The sequence below is a fragment of the Sminthopsis crassicaudata genome, chromosome 2 (genome assembly GCF_048593235.1).
Source record: "Sminthopsis crassicaudata isolate SCR6 chromosome 2, ASM4859323v1, whole genome shotgun sequence".
In the NCBI taxonomy this organism is placed as follows: Eukaryota; Metazoa; Chordata; class Mammalia; order Dasyuromorphia; family Dasyuridae; genus Sminthopsis; species Sminthopsis crassicaudata.
The window spans coordinates 656,873,967-656,894,000 of record NC_133618.1 but is presented as its reverse complement, the minus strand read 5'-3'; the positions used below and the strand labels follow the sequence as shown (position 1 = coordinate 656,894,000).

Sequence of the window (20,034 nt, the reverse complement as noted above, 5' to 3'; positions counted from 1 at the left end):
GCTCTCAGGCTTGTCATCCACAAATCCATGAATTTAAAGGGAAAACTTTGGGCAGGTTCCACATCAGGATTTATTTCCTTTGTTTCCCTTCAGTGACCTGGCTCCTGGTGGTGCCATTACAACTAGGTTATTGAAAACTTTTTCTTTGTCTAAGTTATTGGAGACCTACAACTGTAGAATTGGGAGCTTGATTGAGACCATAGGGCTCTACCCTGAAGCAAGATCCTTCTATGACATCCTTAATCAGTAGAATCCATGAATCCCTTAGGCCAGCTCAGTTTAATGTTCCCAAAGATGAGAGTACTTGGAATTAGAACTGGTTGAATATTAAAACTTGCTCTTAGCATTTTTCTAAAGAAAAGAAACTTTAGAATTGATCCAGTCTAACCTTCTCATTTCACACGAGGAAAGGAAACCCATTGAATCACAAATTTTAGAACTAAAATGGACCTCAACTGTCAGTTAATTTAACCTGTATCCCCCAAAGAATTCTCATTAAAATATGCCAACAAGTTTTTATTCTGTCAGTGCCTGAAAGCTTCCAAGGAAGGCAAACCCATTAACTCCTGAGACAGCTCTCTCTACTCGGGAAGAGCTCTAGTGATAGGGAGATTTTTCCTGATATCCAGCCTTAAATTTCCCCTTTACAACTTTCCCCTAGCCTGGTCTGTAAGGCTAAACAGAATACATCTGATGCCTTTTTGAAAAGCCACATATAGAGGGTATGATCTAGAAGAGGATCCGGCAAAGAAATCATTCTTAATAAAAGGAGTAAGGAAAAGAAATCTGCTTTATGTTGACTTTTCATATTTTTTCCTATTTGAAGATGCCCAATTAATCATCATTCCTAGATGTGAATTCAGCTAGACAAGATCTATGATTTCATTTGTATGGGGAACTTCCAATGGGGAAGCATCTTCCACAAAGACAATTTGAGAACTCTTAGTCTTAGGTAATATGCTTTGATTAAGAAGGGTTGGATTTAAATGAATTGCCTGTGGTTTATATATCCAGTATTTGTTGGAAGCTAGATTTGGTTTCAAAGGTCAAAGAATTGCCTTTCTCTGTTAAATTTATAGTTTCAAAAATAGAACTGCCTTGAATTTATTCCCTCTAAGTTTCACAAAGATTAGTTTAAATTAATCAAATTAAAATAATTAAAAAGTTAATTTATTAATGTTCAAGCATTTTATGCAATCATTGTATAAGAAATAATTGAAATCATAACCTATAGTCAATTTTTCTCTCTCCTTGAGCACTTAAGATATCATCCTCATTAAGAAAAGGCCTTTTCTAGATGCTGAGATAGGAAAGTATTCCCAATGAGGTTGATTTTTGAAGCAGCCAAGTGGTTCTGGGCTTGGATTCACAAAGACCCAAGATCAGCCTTTCTTAGATACTTACTAGCAGTGTTCATCTGGATATCTTACATTGTCAAAATGGATTTCACATAGGAATGATCAAGGTTTTGTTCCTGTGCATCAACATCTGGGGGCCAATATTTCCTCGTGGGAGGAGGAAAGGGGGAAAGGGCCCTGCCTGGTACTTCATTGCCGATCCATCCTATCCAGCACAACTTCCTCAAGAAGGACCTTTCCAAGGTCCTACATCTATCTGTCACACTTGTCTCCTTAGAGCTTCCTTCTTTAATTTCACCTACTATACAATGATCCCTCTCTCAACAGTTCCTTACTCATGTCCAACTAATCTACTAACGGGTCTGTTTCTATAATGGCACTCTAATATTTCACATTATTAGTTCTTCTTTCATTCTCAGCAGACACATGTTACCGCTCTATAATATCCCAGAGTCAGGAGAGAGTAACTCTAAAGCAACAGCTTTGATGATGCTTTCCCAAACTGGATGAATTAGCACATTCTTTAAATCTGCCTTTTCCAGTCTTTTCAGCTCCCTCTTTCTTGCTTCTAAGAATGTTTACCATTCCTCTGGAAGTTTAATAACAGCCATGTTTGCATGCTGAAGATGACAAACTGAAATTACGTTAGCTATAACATTTTTCTTGGGAAGAACATTTTTACTTGGGAACTTGAAAAATGTAATGGTATTATTTCTTCCCCATAAAGAAAATGTAAGTAAAAGCTCTTTTGAGCAGTTTCTTATGTTTTTATTTCATTCTGGTTTCACTTTCATATTAGACTTGTTATCACAGAAACCTGAATACATTTGGGTTCCGAGATCCCAACAGTAGCAGGTAATGGACCAATGGACAATGAATCCAATTCATAAGAGTATCCAAGATCTTGTCTAGCTGAATTCATAGCCCGACAGTAAGAATAACAGATTTTTCATATTCAATGATGTTCTGCAAGCCTTCAAATAGGATGAGGAGAATATTTCATCACTTGAAATTGGCTTCTTCTGTTTTCCACAAGGCTTGGCTTGGCTTCCCCATTTGTTCAGTAAAATAGCAGCCAGTCAGGAAAATTCCATTTTGTTGGGGGAAAAAATTAAGACCCAGGAAAGTACGTATCAGAAATGTGCACTTCTCTGATCAAATTCCAACAAGCAACTCCATTTGGATTTCTTGCCTCATCTCTAATTAGACATGATATTTGTGAAGAGTAGCCTAAAAAGGAAGAACTAAATAAGAAGTGAGCTGACACTGAAGTTTTTAAGTTCTAATCCCCCTTCTGACACATGCTAGTAGTACTACCATAGTCAAGTCACTTAAATCCTTAGTCTCAATTTTCCTATTTTCAAAATAGGGAAAATAACAGCATCTATCTCCTTGGGTTGTTGTAAGGAACAAATAATACATGCAAAGCATTTTTCAAACTTTAAAGTACTATGTAGCTAGCATTATCATTACTAGGAGAACTCTCAGGTTCTTTCCAGCTCTAAATCTAAGATGTTATGATAATTGTTTTGCAATAATGAAGGAAATTTACACATTAAAAGTTCCCTAAACTGAAGAAATCACAAGTCCAGAGTCCAGATCTTGCAAGAATTTTATTCCAGTATCCCTTCCAGAATCTTCCAAGCCAGGAAGCCCATTTGGCTTTTCTATTTATATTGCAGATATTGAGGGTTGTCAAAATAAAAATGGTGGCTGCAGCCATTCCTGCCGTGGATATGGAAACACTTATCAATGTGAATGCCCTCGCGGGTTGGTGCTATCTGAAGACAATCACACTTGTCAAGGTAGGACTTGGGCTATAACCAAAACTCTGCTGAAAGTTACCTTATATCCTTCTTCTCTCCTGAACTCACTGCCTTCCAGGTCTTCTCATCCCTGCCTCCTTTCCTGAGTGTAGCATATTCCTGGATCGAAAAATTTTTAGGAAGCTATGAAATTTTGCAGAAACATTACAGAGGATTTTTAACTCCTTAACTCAATTCTTTGAATTTACATTTATATTATTTCTACAGCTTCTATTATTATGTTAAGTAATAATGATGAAAGGAGAGAGAACCTGGGCCAGAATCAAGTCTTGCTTCAACCATATTCTGACAGTCTGATCCTGGACAAGGAACTTCTTCTTAGGACCCCAGTTGTAGAATATTTGTTTACCCCAGTTTCTACTTCATAAAAAGTGATCCATGAGGGCTGGCTCTACATGCAGTAAGGGACAATGGAAAGTTTACTAAACTTGGTATTAGGAGGTCTGGGTTAAAATCATATTGCTACTACTTTCAAATCATGAATGCTTTTGGCTAATTTAATTCTCTGGCCATCAGCTTCCTCATTGATGAGATTGGGTTAAAAGATATCCAGGATCCCTTTAGTACAAAATGTATGACCCTATGATTCCCTAGCAAAGAAACCTAAATCTTCTGATTTCCACTTAATACTTTCCCATCAGAATCTGTTGTGATTACTTCCATCTCACTAGACCATGTTATTACCCAACCATAAACAGACAATTCCATAAAAACGTAATCAACATTTATTTTCCTAATAAAGAAATGAGAAGAAGAATAGGTATAGCAGCATCCACTGTTTAATCCTCCAGGGATTACCCCCTCAGAGTGTGAATTTCTCAGTGCCCAGAAGATTTCTCCATATTTATTTTTATAATTTTTAAAATTATATGTTGGACTTTATCCTCACCCTCATTGGTGAAAGGCACTTTGGGGACTAAATTGGAAGAAGAGGGAAAAAATCACTGTATCTTAAAGGTAAAGCAATCTTTTGTATTGAATGAAAATTAAATTTATCAATAGTTTGTGGTTTACAAGCAATGACAATCTGAAACTTTTCCCAAACCATACTGACAGTACCTATTTTATGAGGCAATAATTAACAAGAAGGCCATGGCGGTTTGCTGAGGATGTTTAAACCTATATAGAAGAACACTTTCCCTGCATTGCCAATAAATTCACTATGGGATAAATATCAATCTGTTAAGGGTTCAGGTCATGGTTTTGTGCTGGCCAGATCTTTGGAAGACACCCAAGTATAGAATATTTCCAAATTCTGGAAATGTTTCCACTTAAAGCAACAACAGAATATTTAAGAAATGCATCCAGGTCTAATCCCAGAAGGAAAGATTCTGGGCTAATATTCAATGACTTCCTTTGAGATCTTAGAAAGAAGTTGGGAAAGACATGTAAATACAATCTTAAAAAAAACTCGAAGACACCCAAAATAAAACTCTTTTCCCTCAGTATTTTCCTTCCCCCTCATTATTGCTTAGATTTTCTGCTTATGCCTGACAATTTCCACTTTTCTTTCAGTCCCTATGAGATGCCAGTCAAATGCTATTGAAGTGAATATCCCCAAGGACCTGGTCGGAGGGCTGGAGGTCTTCCTGACCAACACATCTTGCCGAGGGGTCTCCAATGGCACCCACATCAATATCTACTTCTCCCTCAAGACCTGTGGCACTGTGGTGGATGTAGGTTCCTCAGGGAGGGAGGACATGTGGGGATGATCCAAGGATCTGATGCTTGGGAAATGGGTTATAGATAGAATGTTTTAAGTTACAGATAAAAATAGACCCTGAATAGAGAATTTAATTCAATGTAATGAGTATTCACTCAGCACCAACTATGTGCCAGACACATATATAAGGGATGGATAGGGAGCTCGCTTCAAATTCTATAGAGAGCTTACATTTCACTGGACTGAACCTCAGTCACTGCACCCATGAAGATATTTTCATGAGAGTATCAAGCTCAACTGAACCAGACTTTTGGTTACTTCTGCCCAAAATTGTAATCTCCACTCTTGACAATATAGATCAGAAAGATATTAAATAACAACATATAGTTGGGCCAACATAGTGATTCTTTTTCAGTCACCATCTTCTTTGACAACATTTTACATGGTTGATTATTATTTCCTTTTTAGTATTCTCTCTTCCCTTTGCTTCCCTGATTCTACTCTTTTAGCTTCCTCATCTCTTATCATTCCTCATGCTTTTTTGCTGGTTCTTTTCTCTCTGTTGTCTAAATGGGAGCATCCCCAAAAGCTCTATCCTTGGTCTGGGTCTCTGTACATTTTTTTTCCTTTGGCAATATTGTCCATTGTCATGGCTCCAATTATCACCTCTTTGCAGATGACACCCAAATCTAGAGAAGTAGCTCAAAGTTCTCTCTTAGAATTTCAAATTTCCAAGTATCTCCTTGGTGTATTCACATAAAATGTATCCAAACTTCAAACTCGACACATTCAAGATTGAACTAATTATCTTCGCTCAAAACCCCTCTTTTTATTTACCTAATTTTGGTGAATGGCACCACTGTTCTCCAAGTCTTTCAGATTTGAAACTTTGCGTTCTTTTGCCTCCCAGTACAGAATGAATTCCCACTAATCCTCTGCCCTCTAATTTATCTCTGCTTATGAAAACCTTTCTGCTCCTTAAAGGCTCATCTTAGATGCTATTTTCTCCATGAACTCTTCTTTGATCCCACCCAAATAGAAATTGTTATCCCCCCAATCTCTCAGATTTAACCTCTCCTATGAATTTAATTTGTATTATACTTATTTTAGTCCATATTTTATGCTTCTAAAACTCTTTAAGTCAGGGACTTTGCTGACATTCATTCTGATACGCATTTATATTTGTGTGTGTGTGTGTGTGTGTGTGTGTGTGTGTGTGTGTGTGTGTGTGTGTGTGTAGTGGTCAAAGAAACCTTTATGAAGAACTTGGAACTGAGCCTCAAAGGATGTATCTGATTTGGTCATGTAAAGCAGAGATGGTTTGGCAAGGGAGATAATGGGATCAAAAGTTCAGAGATGAGAATGAACAAGCCATGAACTAAAGTCAGTGAATAGATTTTTGAAACAGTTAATTTGAAAGTTGTAGGAGATGAAAGAAAGAAAGAAAGAAAGAAAGAAAGAAAGAAAGAAAGAAAGAAAGAAAGAAAGAAAGAAAGAAAGAAAGAAATCCATTCCCTGTACTAATTAAGTCATAGGTACAGACTGAAAAAACAAAAAACAAAAACTATTGCTGAGGGCAGTTGTTGTTTCTATGATGGAGAAGGAGTGCTTGTGCCTCCTGAATTACACTACCCTGGACAAAATCCCAGCCATAACGCCCTAGTTACAACTTGATGAAGAGTAGTTAAATCTCTTGAGGGACAGGACCTGGAATGTCATCCTAAAAGTAAAAGAAAGAGAATCGCTCAAATGCTGACACCTGGGTCCCCAGAGGACTAAGACCCCAACAGAAATGCCTTCTGGGTAGGGGGTGGACAACCCCATAACAGCTGCTTTCTTCCTCCCGCCTTCAGGTGGTCAATGATAAGATCATCGCCAGCAACCTGGTGACAGGGCTCCCCAAGCAGATGCCCGGCAGCAATGGCGACATCATCATCCGCACCAGTAAGTTGCTGATCCCGGTCATCTGCGAGTTCCCCCGCCTCTACACCATTTCTGAAGGCTACGTGCCCAACCTGCGCAATTCTCCCCTGGAAATCATGGGGCGCAGCCAGGGGATCTTCCCCTTCACTCTGGAGATCTTCAAAGATAACGAATTTGAGGAGCCCTATAGGGAGACGCTGCCCATCCTCAAGCTGCGGGACTTGCTCTACTTTGGGATCGAGCCCCTGGTGCATGTGAATGGGCTGGAGACCCTGGTGGAGAGCTGCTTTGCAACCCCAACAGACAAGATCGATGAGATCCTCAAGCACTACCTCATCCGAGATGGGTATGTACCTCCAGATGTGTCCCCAGCTTATGACCCCATAATGAGGTAACTACATGTGAGGGTCATGAAATAGTGATTTATTATTAATAAATGTTTGATTTGTATATCTATTTTATATACCTACATACCCGGGGGCACATATAACCCAAAAGGGTTCCCAAGTGGAAGAAGTTTAAGGAGCCCTTTTGTCTAGTATCCTTGGCAGCAATCACAGACAAGGTTACTTCTTGAGATAATATAAAATTCTTAGAAGACTTCACTTTTTAAAAATGAATTTTATTGCTATCTTTTGCTATGTATCATCTTCCTGTCTAAATACGTCCCACTTACCCTCCTTTGTAAGCTATTGTCCTATGACAAAAATTAAGGGGAAAAATCAGTTCAACAAAACTAATCCCCACATCAACTAAGTCTGACGGTATATGCCAAATTCCATGTTCTTTGCAAAGAAGGGAGGAAAATTCATTTTCTCATCTCTCCTTTTGGGATATCTTGACCATTATATTTACAGAGAGTTGAGTTTGGGGTTTTTTAAAGTTAGTTTTGTCGTTTGCATTGTGGTAATCTTTATGTTAAATAATTTTCTTGGTTCCACTTTTCACTTTGCATTATTTAACAAAAACCTTCTCATATTTCTCTTAATTACACATATTCCTCATGTTTCATAGCAGGATAATATTTCATTATAATTAGGTACCAAGCACTTAATGCTTATTAAATGTCTACTACGACCAGGTAGTGTACCCAAAAAAATTAATTTTAATTTTTAAAAATTTAATTTAAAAAAGGCAAATGATAGTTCCTACCATCCAAGGAGCTCCATCTTCTGGAGGAAACATCAAACAAACAAATATACAAAAAAACAGGCTAGATAGAGAATAAATAGGAAATAATTACCTATAATCCAATTAAAAGGAAGCCCTTTTTTTTTCTGTTAGCCCTCGGAGCTTGCCTGAGAATCCTTAGCATATTTAGGAATACCATGAGTCTTTGGTGGTACCCACCACCTATGAACAAGACAATCAAAGCCTCTATCATTTTATTATTTCAAAGAACCATAATTTTGTCAATGAGGTTATTGCCTCTGCTGTTTGCAGATCACAGCCCCTCTCTAACTGAATGTGATCTTTGGAAGCTTCAGAGAAATTCATTAACCCAGCCTTTGGGGATGAGATAGTCCCAACTTCCTCACTTAGCATTTTGTGGCTTTGTCTTGATTTCCCCGATCTCCTTTGATCTTTACAAAAATTGTTATCCTCCTTCCATAGGTGAGGATACTCAGCTATAAATCAGCCTCCACTACTTTCTGCTTTTGTCCTCTAGAGGGGGTCAAAGCTTCAATAAACCAACCTAAGTGTCCAAGGGGCCAAGTTCAACCCTCGGTCAAAAGGATTTATTTGGCCTTGCTAATAGGGTGTCTCTCGAGAGGCCAGATAAGTTCAATGTACTTCCAGCTGTACCACTTCATCCTTATGTAAGTGTAAGGACTGGGGTTGAGAATAAAATCAAGTATCTCTCTCAGTGGTCATCTTCTATCTCCTATTTCCATTAGTTGAAATGGAAAGCTTGTCATTCTGCATTGTAATGATAAGCAAAGATAGGATCTCACAGGAAATTCTCTTATCTTTGTGACCTTAACATAGCGAAAAGGAAAGCAAAAGCCTTGGGTTTTCCTTTGACCTGCTGGTTTTTTTCTTTTTAATTAAATAAAAAGAAAAACAAACACATGAGCTTTGTGCTGAGGAGTTTAATGGCCCTATTTACTTTTAACAAAAATAAATGTACAATAAAAATATATCACTTGTCCAGAAATGTTCAGTAGAGATATTTATCTGGAACAGAACCAAGAGAGCAAGGAAGGCCTGTGGACAAACAAAGCAACCAGCACAAAGTTCATGAAATTTATAGTAAAACCCCAGGCTTCTACTTGAATACCATTTATTCTTATGACACTGTGAAAGAGTTTAGTTATATTATTTCTTAGCCCATGGAAAATAACAAACTGTAAATAAGACAGTAGTGAGAAACTTCCATAGGTAGGTATCAACTCAGCATCCAGAGAAGAGGTAAGGAAAAACCCTCAATCAGGCACAATTCAGAAAGCATAGTCTGAGCCCCCCCTTTTTTAAAATTAATTTTTTTTGGTGGAAGCAAATAGTCTCAAACTGTAGTGACTCTTTTCATTTAATGAGAGCAATTATGAAGCATTCATGCACATCTTCTCAATTTTAACCCCACCTTTGTTGACCAAAATATCCCCTCCAAACCAAGGAGAACTTACCCCAAGGAGAACAAGGTGTTGGGTGGGCGTTGTGAAGGCAAGACAAAGGAAGCAGGATCGTGTTCCATTGTGGAGCCCCTCAATTCAGATAGGATATTGATAATCTGATACATGAGCAGTGAAGAGTTATTGGAATAATGCAAGGTCTTTATATATGTTATATGAGAGCCTGGAGGATGGGAAGGGGTGGGGGATGTTTAGCCTGAGAAGAGAAGGCTCAGGAAGGCTCACAATAGCTGTTTTATTGAAGAAGTTAGATTTGGGCTCTTTGGTCTGGAAGGACTGACCCAGGAAGTAGAAATTGTAAAGAAGCGAATTTAGGCGAAAGCTTTAAAATACACTAAGACTTTGGGGAAAGCCTGTTCTTTCTAAAAGGGAGTATGGTCCAAACAGGATGGGCGGCCATGGGAACAGAAGCTTTCCTCTAGGAAGGCTTTGAGTGTAATGCGGATTACTGTGGGGATGAAAGGACCCTGATCCCACTTCTGTTTCTCGGTGGAGGGTCTGACCCACAAAGGGAGCTCCCAAAGGTGAGGGAGTTCATCTACTCTGGCCCAGACCCTCCAAAAGCCTGTCAGCTCTTTCTGACTGAAGCACTTGGCTGTGCGCTTCTCCGGCTGATGCGAGGACGCACGCTCAGGATGCGCTGGAGGTTCATCACCTGTCCTCCATCCTCCATCCTCCATCCTCCGCACCTGGCACCTTGAGTATTCCTCCACCTTTTTAGAAGTGACAACTACAACCTGATATATTCTTCCGCCTGTGTGCCTAAATGAGTACGTCCATTGGGACTTACTACATTTCTCTACTTGTCGTGTGGAAACTGGGGCATTTATATTCCTAGAGGTGCACGCCCGCGTGCCCGTGTATTCTTCCAACTCTGAGTGTGTACATGTGGGGAACGGGGAGGGAGCAGGTAGTGGACGCTAGCACCTGCATATTCCTCCATCTGTGTGTTTGCTAGGGTCTGTGTGTGTTTAGATCTGGAAATCTGCTATATCCCTCCACCTGTGGGAGGTAACAGCGCGCGTGTATGTGTGTCAACCCTGAGCCCTTTCTGTTCCTCTGTGTGTTCATGCTAAGATCTGTATTCCTTTGTCTGTCTGTGAGTGCAAATCTAGAACTGGATATAGGGGCAGTAAAGGAGAATAAATGGGATTTGTGAATCTGTGTAGTCTTCCACCTGTGAGAAGTGTGAGCTCATGTTCATGTGTGTCAGTCTTGAGACCTTTGTATCCCTAGATGTGCACACATGCTACAATCTCTTACATTCCTTCCGTAAGTATATATGTATGTGTGTGTGTATATATATATACACATATGTATACATATATACACACACATATATGTATATATATATATACATACATGTGTGTGTATGAGACCATTATATTCCTCCTCCTAGATGTGGGTTAGATTTCAGGTCCACAACCTATTGCTTTATTCTTCTGCCTTTGTGTCTGGAATATAAAGGAATTAGTCTATGAAATAGTCCATATGGTGAGACTAAGTACAAATTATTGTTGTCCATGATAATGAATCCACAAAGTGCCGACATAGCAAAGATTGAGCGTGTTGTTGTTTTGGAAGGAGCCTAGTAGCAGTTTTTTTCCTTGGAACCAATAATTTAAATTGACTCTATAAGTAGACCTTTCTAAAAGGTCTGATTTGATTGGTTTTGAACTAGCAGCTGGTGCAGTGGAGAAAACTGAATTGGAAGTCAGATGACCTAGATTTAAACACCAGTTGGATTGACCAAATGGCTTCTATTTCCTTATCTGTAAAATGAGAAGGTTGAATTTACTTCATTTCGGTGCTCTCAGTTCCCCTTTCTGTAAAATGAGGTTAGACCAGATGACCTCTGAGGTCACTTCTAGTTCTAACTGTATTCTACTGTGTCATAGCATGAAGGTGACCCTGCATTCTCAAAGGCTGTGCTACTGGAATAGAAGTTCTTAAAAATAAAAGGCTTCATGGCCTTGGATGATGAATACATTAACTTCCAGGTTGCTGAGAAGATAAAATGAGATATCTGTAAAGCATTTTGAAAACATTAAAGCATTACATAAATGCTTGTTATTATTATTATCCAACAAAAAGAGTAGCTCATAAACTACTAGAGAGACTAAACCACATAAATGTTAACACTGCCATATAGAAGTTGCATCTAAATGGAAGGTTCCCATAAAAGATGGCTTAAGGACTTAGTTTCATCTTGTACCCAAAGGCAAAAAAGAAATATCATTTCATGAGATAGTCATTTACCTCTTCTTTTAGGGTTCATCATCAAACATAAGCAAAAGAAAATCACACCTCATTTCTCGACATCTGTTTCACAGGATAAAGAAGCAGAGAAATTACTTGAAGAGCTTGATTTTTTTTTTGTTTGTGTATCCAATTGTTTCATTCATGTTTGACTCTGGTCCCGTTTGAGGTCTTCTTGGCAAAGACACTGGTGTTGCTTTGCCATTTTCTTCTCCAACTCATTTTACAAATAAGGAAACTGAGGCACACAGGATTAAGATACTTGTCCAGGGTCACACAGCTAGTGAATGTCAGAGGACATATTTGAACTCAGGAAGGTGAGTTATCCCGACCCCAAGCCTAGCACTCTATCCACTGCACCACATACCTGACCAGATCCTTCAGTATGAATTGATATTTATCTTCAGTGATAAGATAGGAACAGAGGAGGAAAATGAAAAAAATGTTAGAAAATATGTTTCTGCATTAAGAAATTGAAGCAGTCAAGAGCTTATAAATTATTCAAAAGTTTCAAGTTTTTATATCATGAAAGCAGCCTTTAAGAACAAAGTTGAAGGTACTCAACATGTGCACTAAACAAAAAATAAAATAAAATTAGCTATATGTTAACAGACAGTAAACAACTGGCCACTGACAGTAGTCATTTCAGAATCAATTGTGTGTAGTCAGTGAATTCATTAGACCAAAGGTCAAAATACTAAATTAAAGATTAATAATAAGAAGACTATGGAATGCAACTGTTCTTATCTACTTAAGCAAATTATGACTGAAAAACATGACATGGATTATAGTAAAGACATCAACTCCAATTATGACTTTTCTTAGAGAACTTCTATTGATATAAACAGTTACCAATGCAAGGAGGCCAAAAAAGCCCTGAAAACCACTTTGACTGTAAACATTAAATCTCTATGAAAAGTACAACATGGCCATCAAGACCAGTAAGAGTGTAGATTTAAGTAAAAACATTATGGAAGAAGTTGGAAGATTTTGCAGTGAAAGCAAGAGAATAACAGATGACTGGTATAAAATATTAAAAGACCTAGAGAAAAATTTTCCATTGTTGAGTAGATCCTGTCAGGGGTATTTCTGAAAGGAATGAGATTCATACAGGATGAAAAGACAAGGGCATATTATAATCTGAATCATTGGAGGACACGTTCTCATTATTGAGATAGGATCCATCAAATAATTCAAGTATATGTAGCCAAAATAGCAAGACTTAATCTCCATGAGCCAAAATTCCTGAATTTGATTTTGTATTGTGATCCTGATTGACAGAATAACCTTGAGAAATTTATCTGCCTGACTCAATTTCTCCATCTGAAAAAACTGTAATAATATTTTCAAGTAAAAAAGTATTTTAAAATGCTTTGGAACTCCTAAGATGAAAAGGACTGTTAGAATATTGGGTATCATTTTTTTTTATCAAAAGAGAAACCAAAAGGAATATGACTTTAGGGAAATGAAGAAAAGTAAATAAATGATAGGAAATGCAGAAATTCTTGGTTTCTTATCTACTCTCCATTTTTTATATAAGGTGCTATTAGTAGCACAAGCCAAAGTGGTTAGGTTTTTTGGGTTAATTTTATTGGATTTTTCCATTGCACCAAAAATGGTGAAATACTGAGTAATCCAAAATCAAAGGAGACAAGTCTTCAGTTATAACAGCATTTATCTCTCCTCCCTACTGCTTCCCCAAACCTGATAAATGGAAACACATAGGTACAGAATTACCTATAAAAAAGGACATAACTCAGAAAAAGACATTCCCTGTAACAGAGATATGGGAAAGAAGATATGAACAGAGCCACCAACTTTTAATGGGAAAAAAGCTCATAAATATGACCTAAAATTTAAACCAAAACAGTGCAAATGCCAGGAAGCCTTTTTTCCCTGCTCTGATTCTAGGTGTTCTCTTTAAGTTTCAGGGTTGTTTCCTTGTTATTGGGTCATCTCCTGAAGAACTCTAATAGAATATATTCTGGATTAAATGCAAAGAGATATTTAATAGATTAAATGGAAAGAGATATTAGTAGCTTTTAAGTAAGCCCCTATCCCAAGAGTACCAGATATATTATCTGGAGAAGTTTCACAGACAATGATGGAATTCTTTTTATCCAAAACTGGTATAAAAACTCCATCTACCAGGGTAGGTCAACATAGTTTATCTTATAATTGCATAATTTATATTCTCAGAGCATGGTCTGAACCCCGAGATATTAAGGGTCTTCACTACAAGTTTCCTCTGTCCATGCAATCACAGTCCCAGGCCCTGTCCTTCCTTCCCTCCCAACAAAAGTAAGTCAGTCCATATACTTATCACTTTAATATTTGCAAAGATAAGCGATAGATCTTTTGGACCAGATTTCCCATCATATAATCTGGAAAAAGGGAGTGTACGCATTTCATCAGCACAAGGTCTTAGTTAAATCTCCTGCTGCTGATGAAACTTTCTAATATATTAGCTCAATAAAAAATATTTCTACCCAAGAGTGATGAGGTCGGCAAAATCAGAGCCAGGCTTCCATCTGGAGATTCCATCAAGGGACTGAATTTAGTTTTTCCTTCATTCTTGAAAAGTTTGAAAAGAACTCGGTCTTCCCTGTCCAGTTTCTTTCCTTTTTGGGGATCGAATGGGTTGGGCTGGGCCATTTTTCCACCTCTGTGAAAGTGATCAGGCCTTTAAACTGTGCCCTTTTCTCATTTTAGCTGCGTGTCAGATGACTCAGTAAAGCAGTATACGTCCCGGGATCACCTCACAAAGCACTTCCAAGTTCCCGTCTTCAAATTTGTGGGCAAAGACCATCAAGTGAGTTGTGCATTCAATAATATGACTTCTCAGGTCCAAGACCTCCTGAGAACACTGTTTTTTCTTTTAATTTTCTATTTTCTAGAGGTGGAAAATTGGTCTGCTTTCAGAGTAATCGGTACCTTGAGTACCTTTCCATTCTGAAATATACCAATAATACAAATTAGACAGCTATTGAGTGGCCTGAATCTATCCCAGCAACTATAATTATCTGCCCATAAATAGATGCCCTTTTTAGTATAGGATGCCATTTGACGTTGATTTGTAATTGCAACACCAGCGACCATATGGAACAAGTCAACAGTAGTCCTTTCCTCCTCGAGCACTAGTTAAATTGTCTGTTTAATGGATGATGAAGCCTGTTATCCAAATGTCCATTTTTAATGATAGCTCTAACCTAGTTAGGGATATAAGGGATCTTAGAGCCCAACTAGTCCAGGTCCTCATTTCCCAGATGAGTGAAATGTTGGTCCAGAGTTATTCTGGCAGTAGGTGGATTATCTAAGATTTAGCACTGGTCCCCTGACTCCAAAACTGGCATATTTCTTCCTTTACTAGTTCTTTATATGATATATATGTACACATATGCATATATGTATCTATGGGTAATATTTATGTGTGTCTACCCCGATATATACACATTTGTGTATGTATGTGAATATATATATGTGTGTGTGTACATATAGTTATATAAATATATATACTGTGTGTATATATATATATATATATATATATATATATATATATATATATACAGTTGCATAAACAAGTATACTAAACCAACAAAAATACACAGCTAGTTTTTATATCTTGATGATTGGCCAGCACCTATTATTTAGAGAAATGCTGACTAACACAGTACAATAGAATTCCCAGATCTGCTTTCCCCAGATTCCCCATTTGCATAATGGATATTCTTAAAGAACATAATAAATAAGGTCTGGGATGAAATATAAAGTATTTTTGTTGTGAGATATGACATGTTTGGGCCAAGAAGAGGTGCCACAGGGCACAGTGGGCTGGGCTGAAGTCGAGAAGATCCATCATCCTGAGTTCAAATCTAGCCTTTTACATACTTACCAGCTGTGTGACCCTTAACCCTGTTTCCCTCAGTTTCTCCATCTGTAAAATGAGCTGGAAAAGAAAATGGCAAAATCCTCCAGGATCTTTGCCAAGAAAACCCCAAATGGGGTCATGAAGAGAGGGACATGATTGAAATGACAGAATGGCGTGGTTATTTGAGAATGTCTGATTTCAGTCCCTCTGATCTTTTTCCTTGCAGGTGGTGTTTTTACATTGCCGAGTCCTGGTCTGCGGGGTGCTTGATGAGCAATCCCGCTGTGCCCAGGGTTGCAACCGACGGATGAAACGTGAAGCAATTAAGGAGCAGGGAGCCCACCTGCAGAACCACGTACTGACCAGTGGCCCCATCATTATCGACAGGGAGGACTAGCAACAGATCTGCTCCTTATCTCTGGCTCTGGGCTTCTCCGTGATTTATAACTTCTCCACCAATCCTTCTAAAGCCTTCTAAAGAAATTGAATCAGTGTTCAGGAAAGCTTGGCGTTCAATGACACATTATTTTCTGTCATCTTACAGTTTTTGAAGATATTCATGGCATCTTATCTTTTCTGGGTCCTGTTATAGCTAGTTGATAAGATTCAAAACATCACCAAATGGCAGGGTTTATTAAAGGGGGCCTGGTGCTTTTGTTGTTGAATGGAGGATCATTCATTTAAAAGACCCCCTTATTTCTCCCACAATACACTACTCCCTTTTTGTGGTTTTATTTCTTTTCTTCAAAATCTCAAATAATTCTAAGCATTAATACAGTCAGAAGTAAGGAACTAGTTATCAGGGGTCTTGAGTCTAGCTTTTAGGGTCATTTAGATAACCTAAGAGATTTTTGTTCCTAAGGAAAAAACACGAATTTGACAAGCATAGAAGTGGAGAGCTGGCTCACAATTTTTAAAAAAGCCAAGGGCCAGTGGTAGTGGAAACATGAATATAAGAAGTCAGGGTCACATTTCAATTTTAAATCAAAGAAATGCTGCAGGAAAAAATGTTATGAAATTATGTATTAAAATGCAAGAGTTCAAGGTCTTTAAATATGAAAATTGTCATTGTACCCTAACATTTCCAATAGATATTCAGGGGAAAGAGGTGCTTACAAACATGTTTAATAAAAGAGATTATTAAGTTTTCTCTGACATGGCATTTTTTGTGTTTTCTCCCCCCTCCCTTTTTAAATTTTGCTCTTTTTCTTTTGTTCTCTTAGTTTTTATTGTTTTTATCTTTTAAGTTTGAGGGGATTATCTCATTGGCATAGTAGTAATCAGTTTAATAAATGCTTGTTAATCGATAAATTAAAGCTTGTGATGCCTGGAGTATAATATAGCCATAACAAAATAAGGTAAAAAAGCTCCTTCCTCTGCTAATCTTGACTCACCCCCCATAACTGTCCCCTAGCTGCTATTACCAGGATCAGTGTCATACTTTCTCCGTTCCCTGCCCTCCACCTTCTACTACCAACCTCTATAGGAATAAGAGGTGCTCTCTCTGGGATAGACAACTCCCTCCTGGTACATAATATATTAATAGTCAGACTGTCTTTTGTGCTGTGGAATGGTGTTGAATTTGTTCCCCCATTCCCTCAATCCAGTTATGGCTAAGGCTATATATAATTAAAAGAGCCCTTATATGTCCTTGCTTCAAATCCTGAATCTGCTACTTATTCTTTATGGGACCTCAGGAAAATCAGGTAACCGGTCTGGGTTTGTTTCATCATAGGTTAAAAAAGATGAAGCTAAAATAAAATAAAAAATAACTAATGTTCTCTCTAACTCTAAATCTGACGGTCTAAAATAATGGTGTACTTTTTTTTAAAAAAACTTGAGACATTTTTTGGTCTATAGTTTTTTTAATAATTTTTTTTTAATTTTGAGTTCCAAAATTCTCTTCCTCTCTTCTTCCCTCCCCCACTCTTTGAGAAGGCAAAACATATGATGCCCATTATGCATATGAAGTAATGTAAAATATATATGTATATATATATCCATATTAATCACATTGCAACAAAAGAAGAAGAAAAATAAGATATTGGGGGAAAACTTTTTAAATTCTTCAATCTACACTCATAACTTTTCAGTTCTCTCTCTGAGGTGGATAACATTTTTTATTTTATTTTTTTATAATAGTTTTTATTTACCAGATCTATGCGTGGGTAATTTTACAACATTGACAATTGCCAAACCTTTTGTTCTAATTTTTCCCCTCCTTCCCCCTCCCAAGATGGCAGGTTGACCAATACATGAATAATATTTTTTATTATGAATCCTTTGGAATTGTCATGGCTCATTATGTCAATCAGAGTAACTAAGTATTTCATTCATCATTACATCATGATCATTACAATATTGCCATTGTCAGGTTCTGCTCACTTCACTTTGCATCAGTTCAGGTAAACAAATTTTTCTAAAACCATTCTGCTCATCATTTCTTATAGCACAATAGTATTTCATCACTATTGCATACCACAATTTGTTCAGACACGCCCTAACTGATGTACGTTCCCACAGTTTCCAATTATTTGTGCTATAAAAAGAACCGCAATAAATATTTTTGTACAAATAGGTTCTTTTCCTTTTTTCTTTAGGATAGAATTGGTAGTAGCATTGTATGTCAAAGGGCGTACACAGTGTTATAACCCTTTGGGCATAGTTCCAAATTATTCTTCAGAATGTTTGGACTAGTTTACAACTCCACCAACAGAATATTTGTGTGCCTATTTTTCCATATCTCCTCCAGTCTTTGTTTTCCTTTCTTTCATTTTAACCATATGCTAGTTGTAAAGTGATATCTCAGAGATGCTTTAATTTGGATTTCTCTAATTAGTAGTGATCTGGAGCATTTTGTCCATGTGACTATCAATAGTTTTGATTTCTTCTTCTGAAAACTTTCATGGGATATGAATTGTCCTATGATCATTTACCTATGGGACAATGGCTCTTATTTTTACTAACTTAGCTCGGTTTCCTATATAGTCAAGAGATGAGAAAAACTTTATCAGAAAAACTTGCTGTAAAAATTTTTCCCTAGTTTACTGCTTTCCTTCTAATTTTGGCTACATTGCTTTTGTTTGTGCTAAATCTTTTAAATTTCATATAATTTTGCCTTACATAATTCTCTTTATCTCTTTATTGATCATAATCTCTTCCTTTAACTATGACAGGTAATTTTTCCCATGCTCCTCTAATTTGTTTATGATATTATCCTTTATGTCTAAATAATGTGTCCATCTATTTTCAACAGTTGGGTAATTCTGGCTAATTCCAATGATCTTGTGATGAAGAGAGCTATCTGTATTCAGAGAGAGGACTGTGGAGACTGAGTGTAGATCACAACATAGTATCTTTACCTTTTTTATTGTTTGCTTGCATTTTGTTTTCTCATTTTTCCCCCTTTTTGAGCTGATTTTTTTTGTGCAACATGATGATTGTGGAAATACATATAGAAGAATTGCACATGTTTAACACATTGGATTACTTGCCATCCAGGGTAAGGAATGGGAGGAAGGAAAAGAAAAAAAAAATGGAACACAAGGTTTTGCAAAGATGAATGTTGAAAATTATCTATGCATATGTTTTAAAAGGAAAAAAACTTTAATAAAAAATAAAAATTAAAAATAAAATAAATAAAAAATGTGTCCATTTTGAGTTTATCTTGGTATTTTGTGTGAGATGCTACTATAGGCCTAGTTTCTGCCAAATTGCTTGCCAGCTTTCCCAAAAGTTTTATTAAATAGTAAGTTCTTGCCCCCAAAACTTGGATCTTTGCATTTGTCAAATAGTAAATTACTGTTTATTTCTGCATATTGTCAATCTAATCTATTCCACTGATCCACCATTCCATTACTTTACTATTATCAAATTGTTTTAATAATTACTGTTTTATAGTATAGTTTGAAATTTAGTACTGCTAGGCTATCTTTTTTCACTTTATTTTTTCACTGATGCTCTTGATATTCTTGATCTTTTTTCCTTCCAGATGAATTTGTTACTATTTTTTCTAATTCTATAAAATAATTATTTAGCAATTTGGTTGGTATGGCAATGAATAAATAAATCAGTTTAAGTAGAATTGTCACTTCCTATTGGCCTAACTATGAACAATCAATATTTCTGTGGTAGTTTGGGTCTGCCTTTATTTGTGTGAAAAAATGTTTTTTCAATTGTGTTCATATAGTTCCTGTGTGTGTCTTGGCAGTAGAATCCCACGATTTTTATATTGTTATTTTAAACGGAAATTTTCTCAATGATATACTTTTAAAAGAAGAGCAGTGGCCTGAATTATAATTAAAAAACATAACAGGCTGCCCTTTTGGAAAGCCAAAAAAAAAAAAAAAAGACAGATTAACAAATCATCCTAGAAATCGTCAATGATTTCCATCTGCTTTTAAGATAAGGAATTAAACTTGGTTTAATTATATTATAGCCCTTAAGTTTTGAAGATCAGACTCATGACTTTCTCCCTCTCTTATTAAGAAAGGACAACAATAAG

The 20,034-nt window shown here is 37.0% G+C and overlaps 1 protein-coding gene across 1 annotated transcript in view; it reads left to right on the top strand.

The window, feature by feature from the left end:
* The window catches only part of OIT3 (oncoprotein induced transcript 3), a 28,263-nt gene extending 11,422 nt beyond the window's left edge, over positions 1-16,841 (top strand). The window contains exons 5-9 of the mRNA XM_074296865.1: positions 3,041-3,163; positions 4,700-4,860; positions 6,701-7,116; positions 14,375-14,474; positions 15,757-16,841. Coding sequence (XP_074152966.1) covers positions 3,041-3,163; positions 4,700-4,860; positions 6,701-7,116; positions 14,375-14,474; positions 15,757-15,927 — 971 coding nt within the window. The 3' untranslated portion in view covers positions 15,928-16,841. The remainder of the gene's footprint in view (positions 1-3,040; positions 3,164-4,699; positions 4,861-6,700; positions 7,117-14,374; positions 14,475-15,756) is intronic.
* The last annotated feature ends 3,193 nt before the right edge of the window (positions 16,842-20,034 follow it).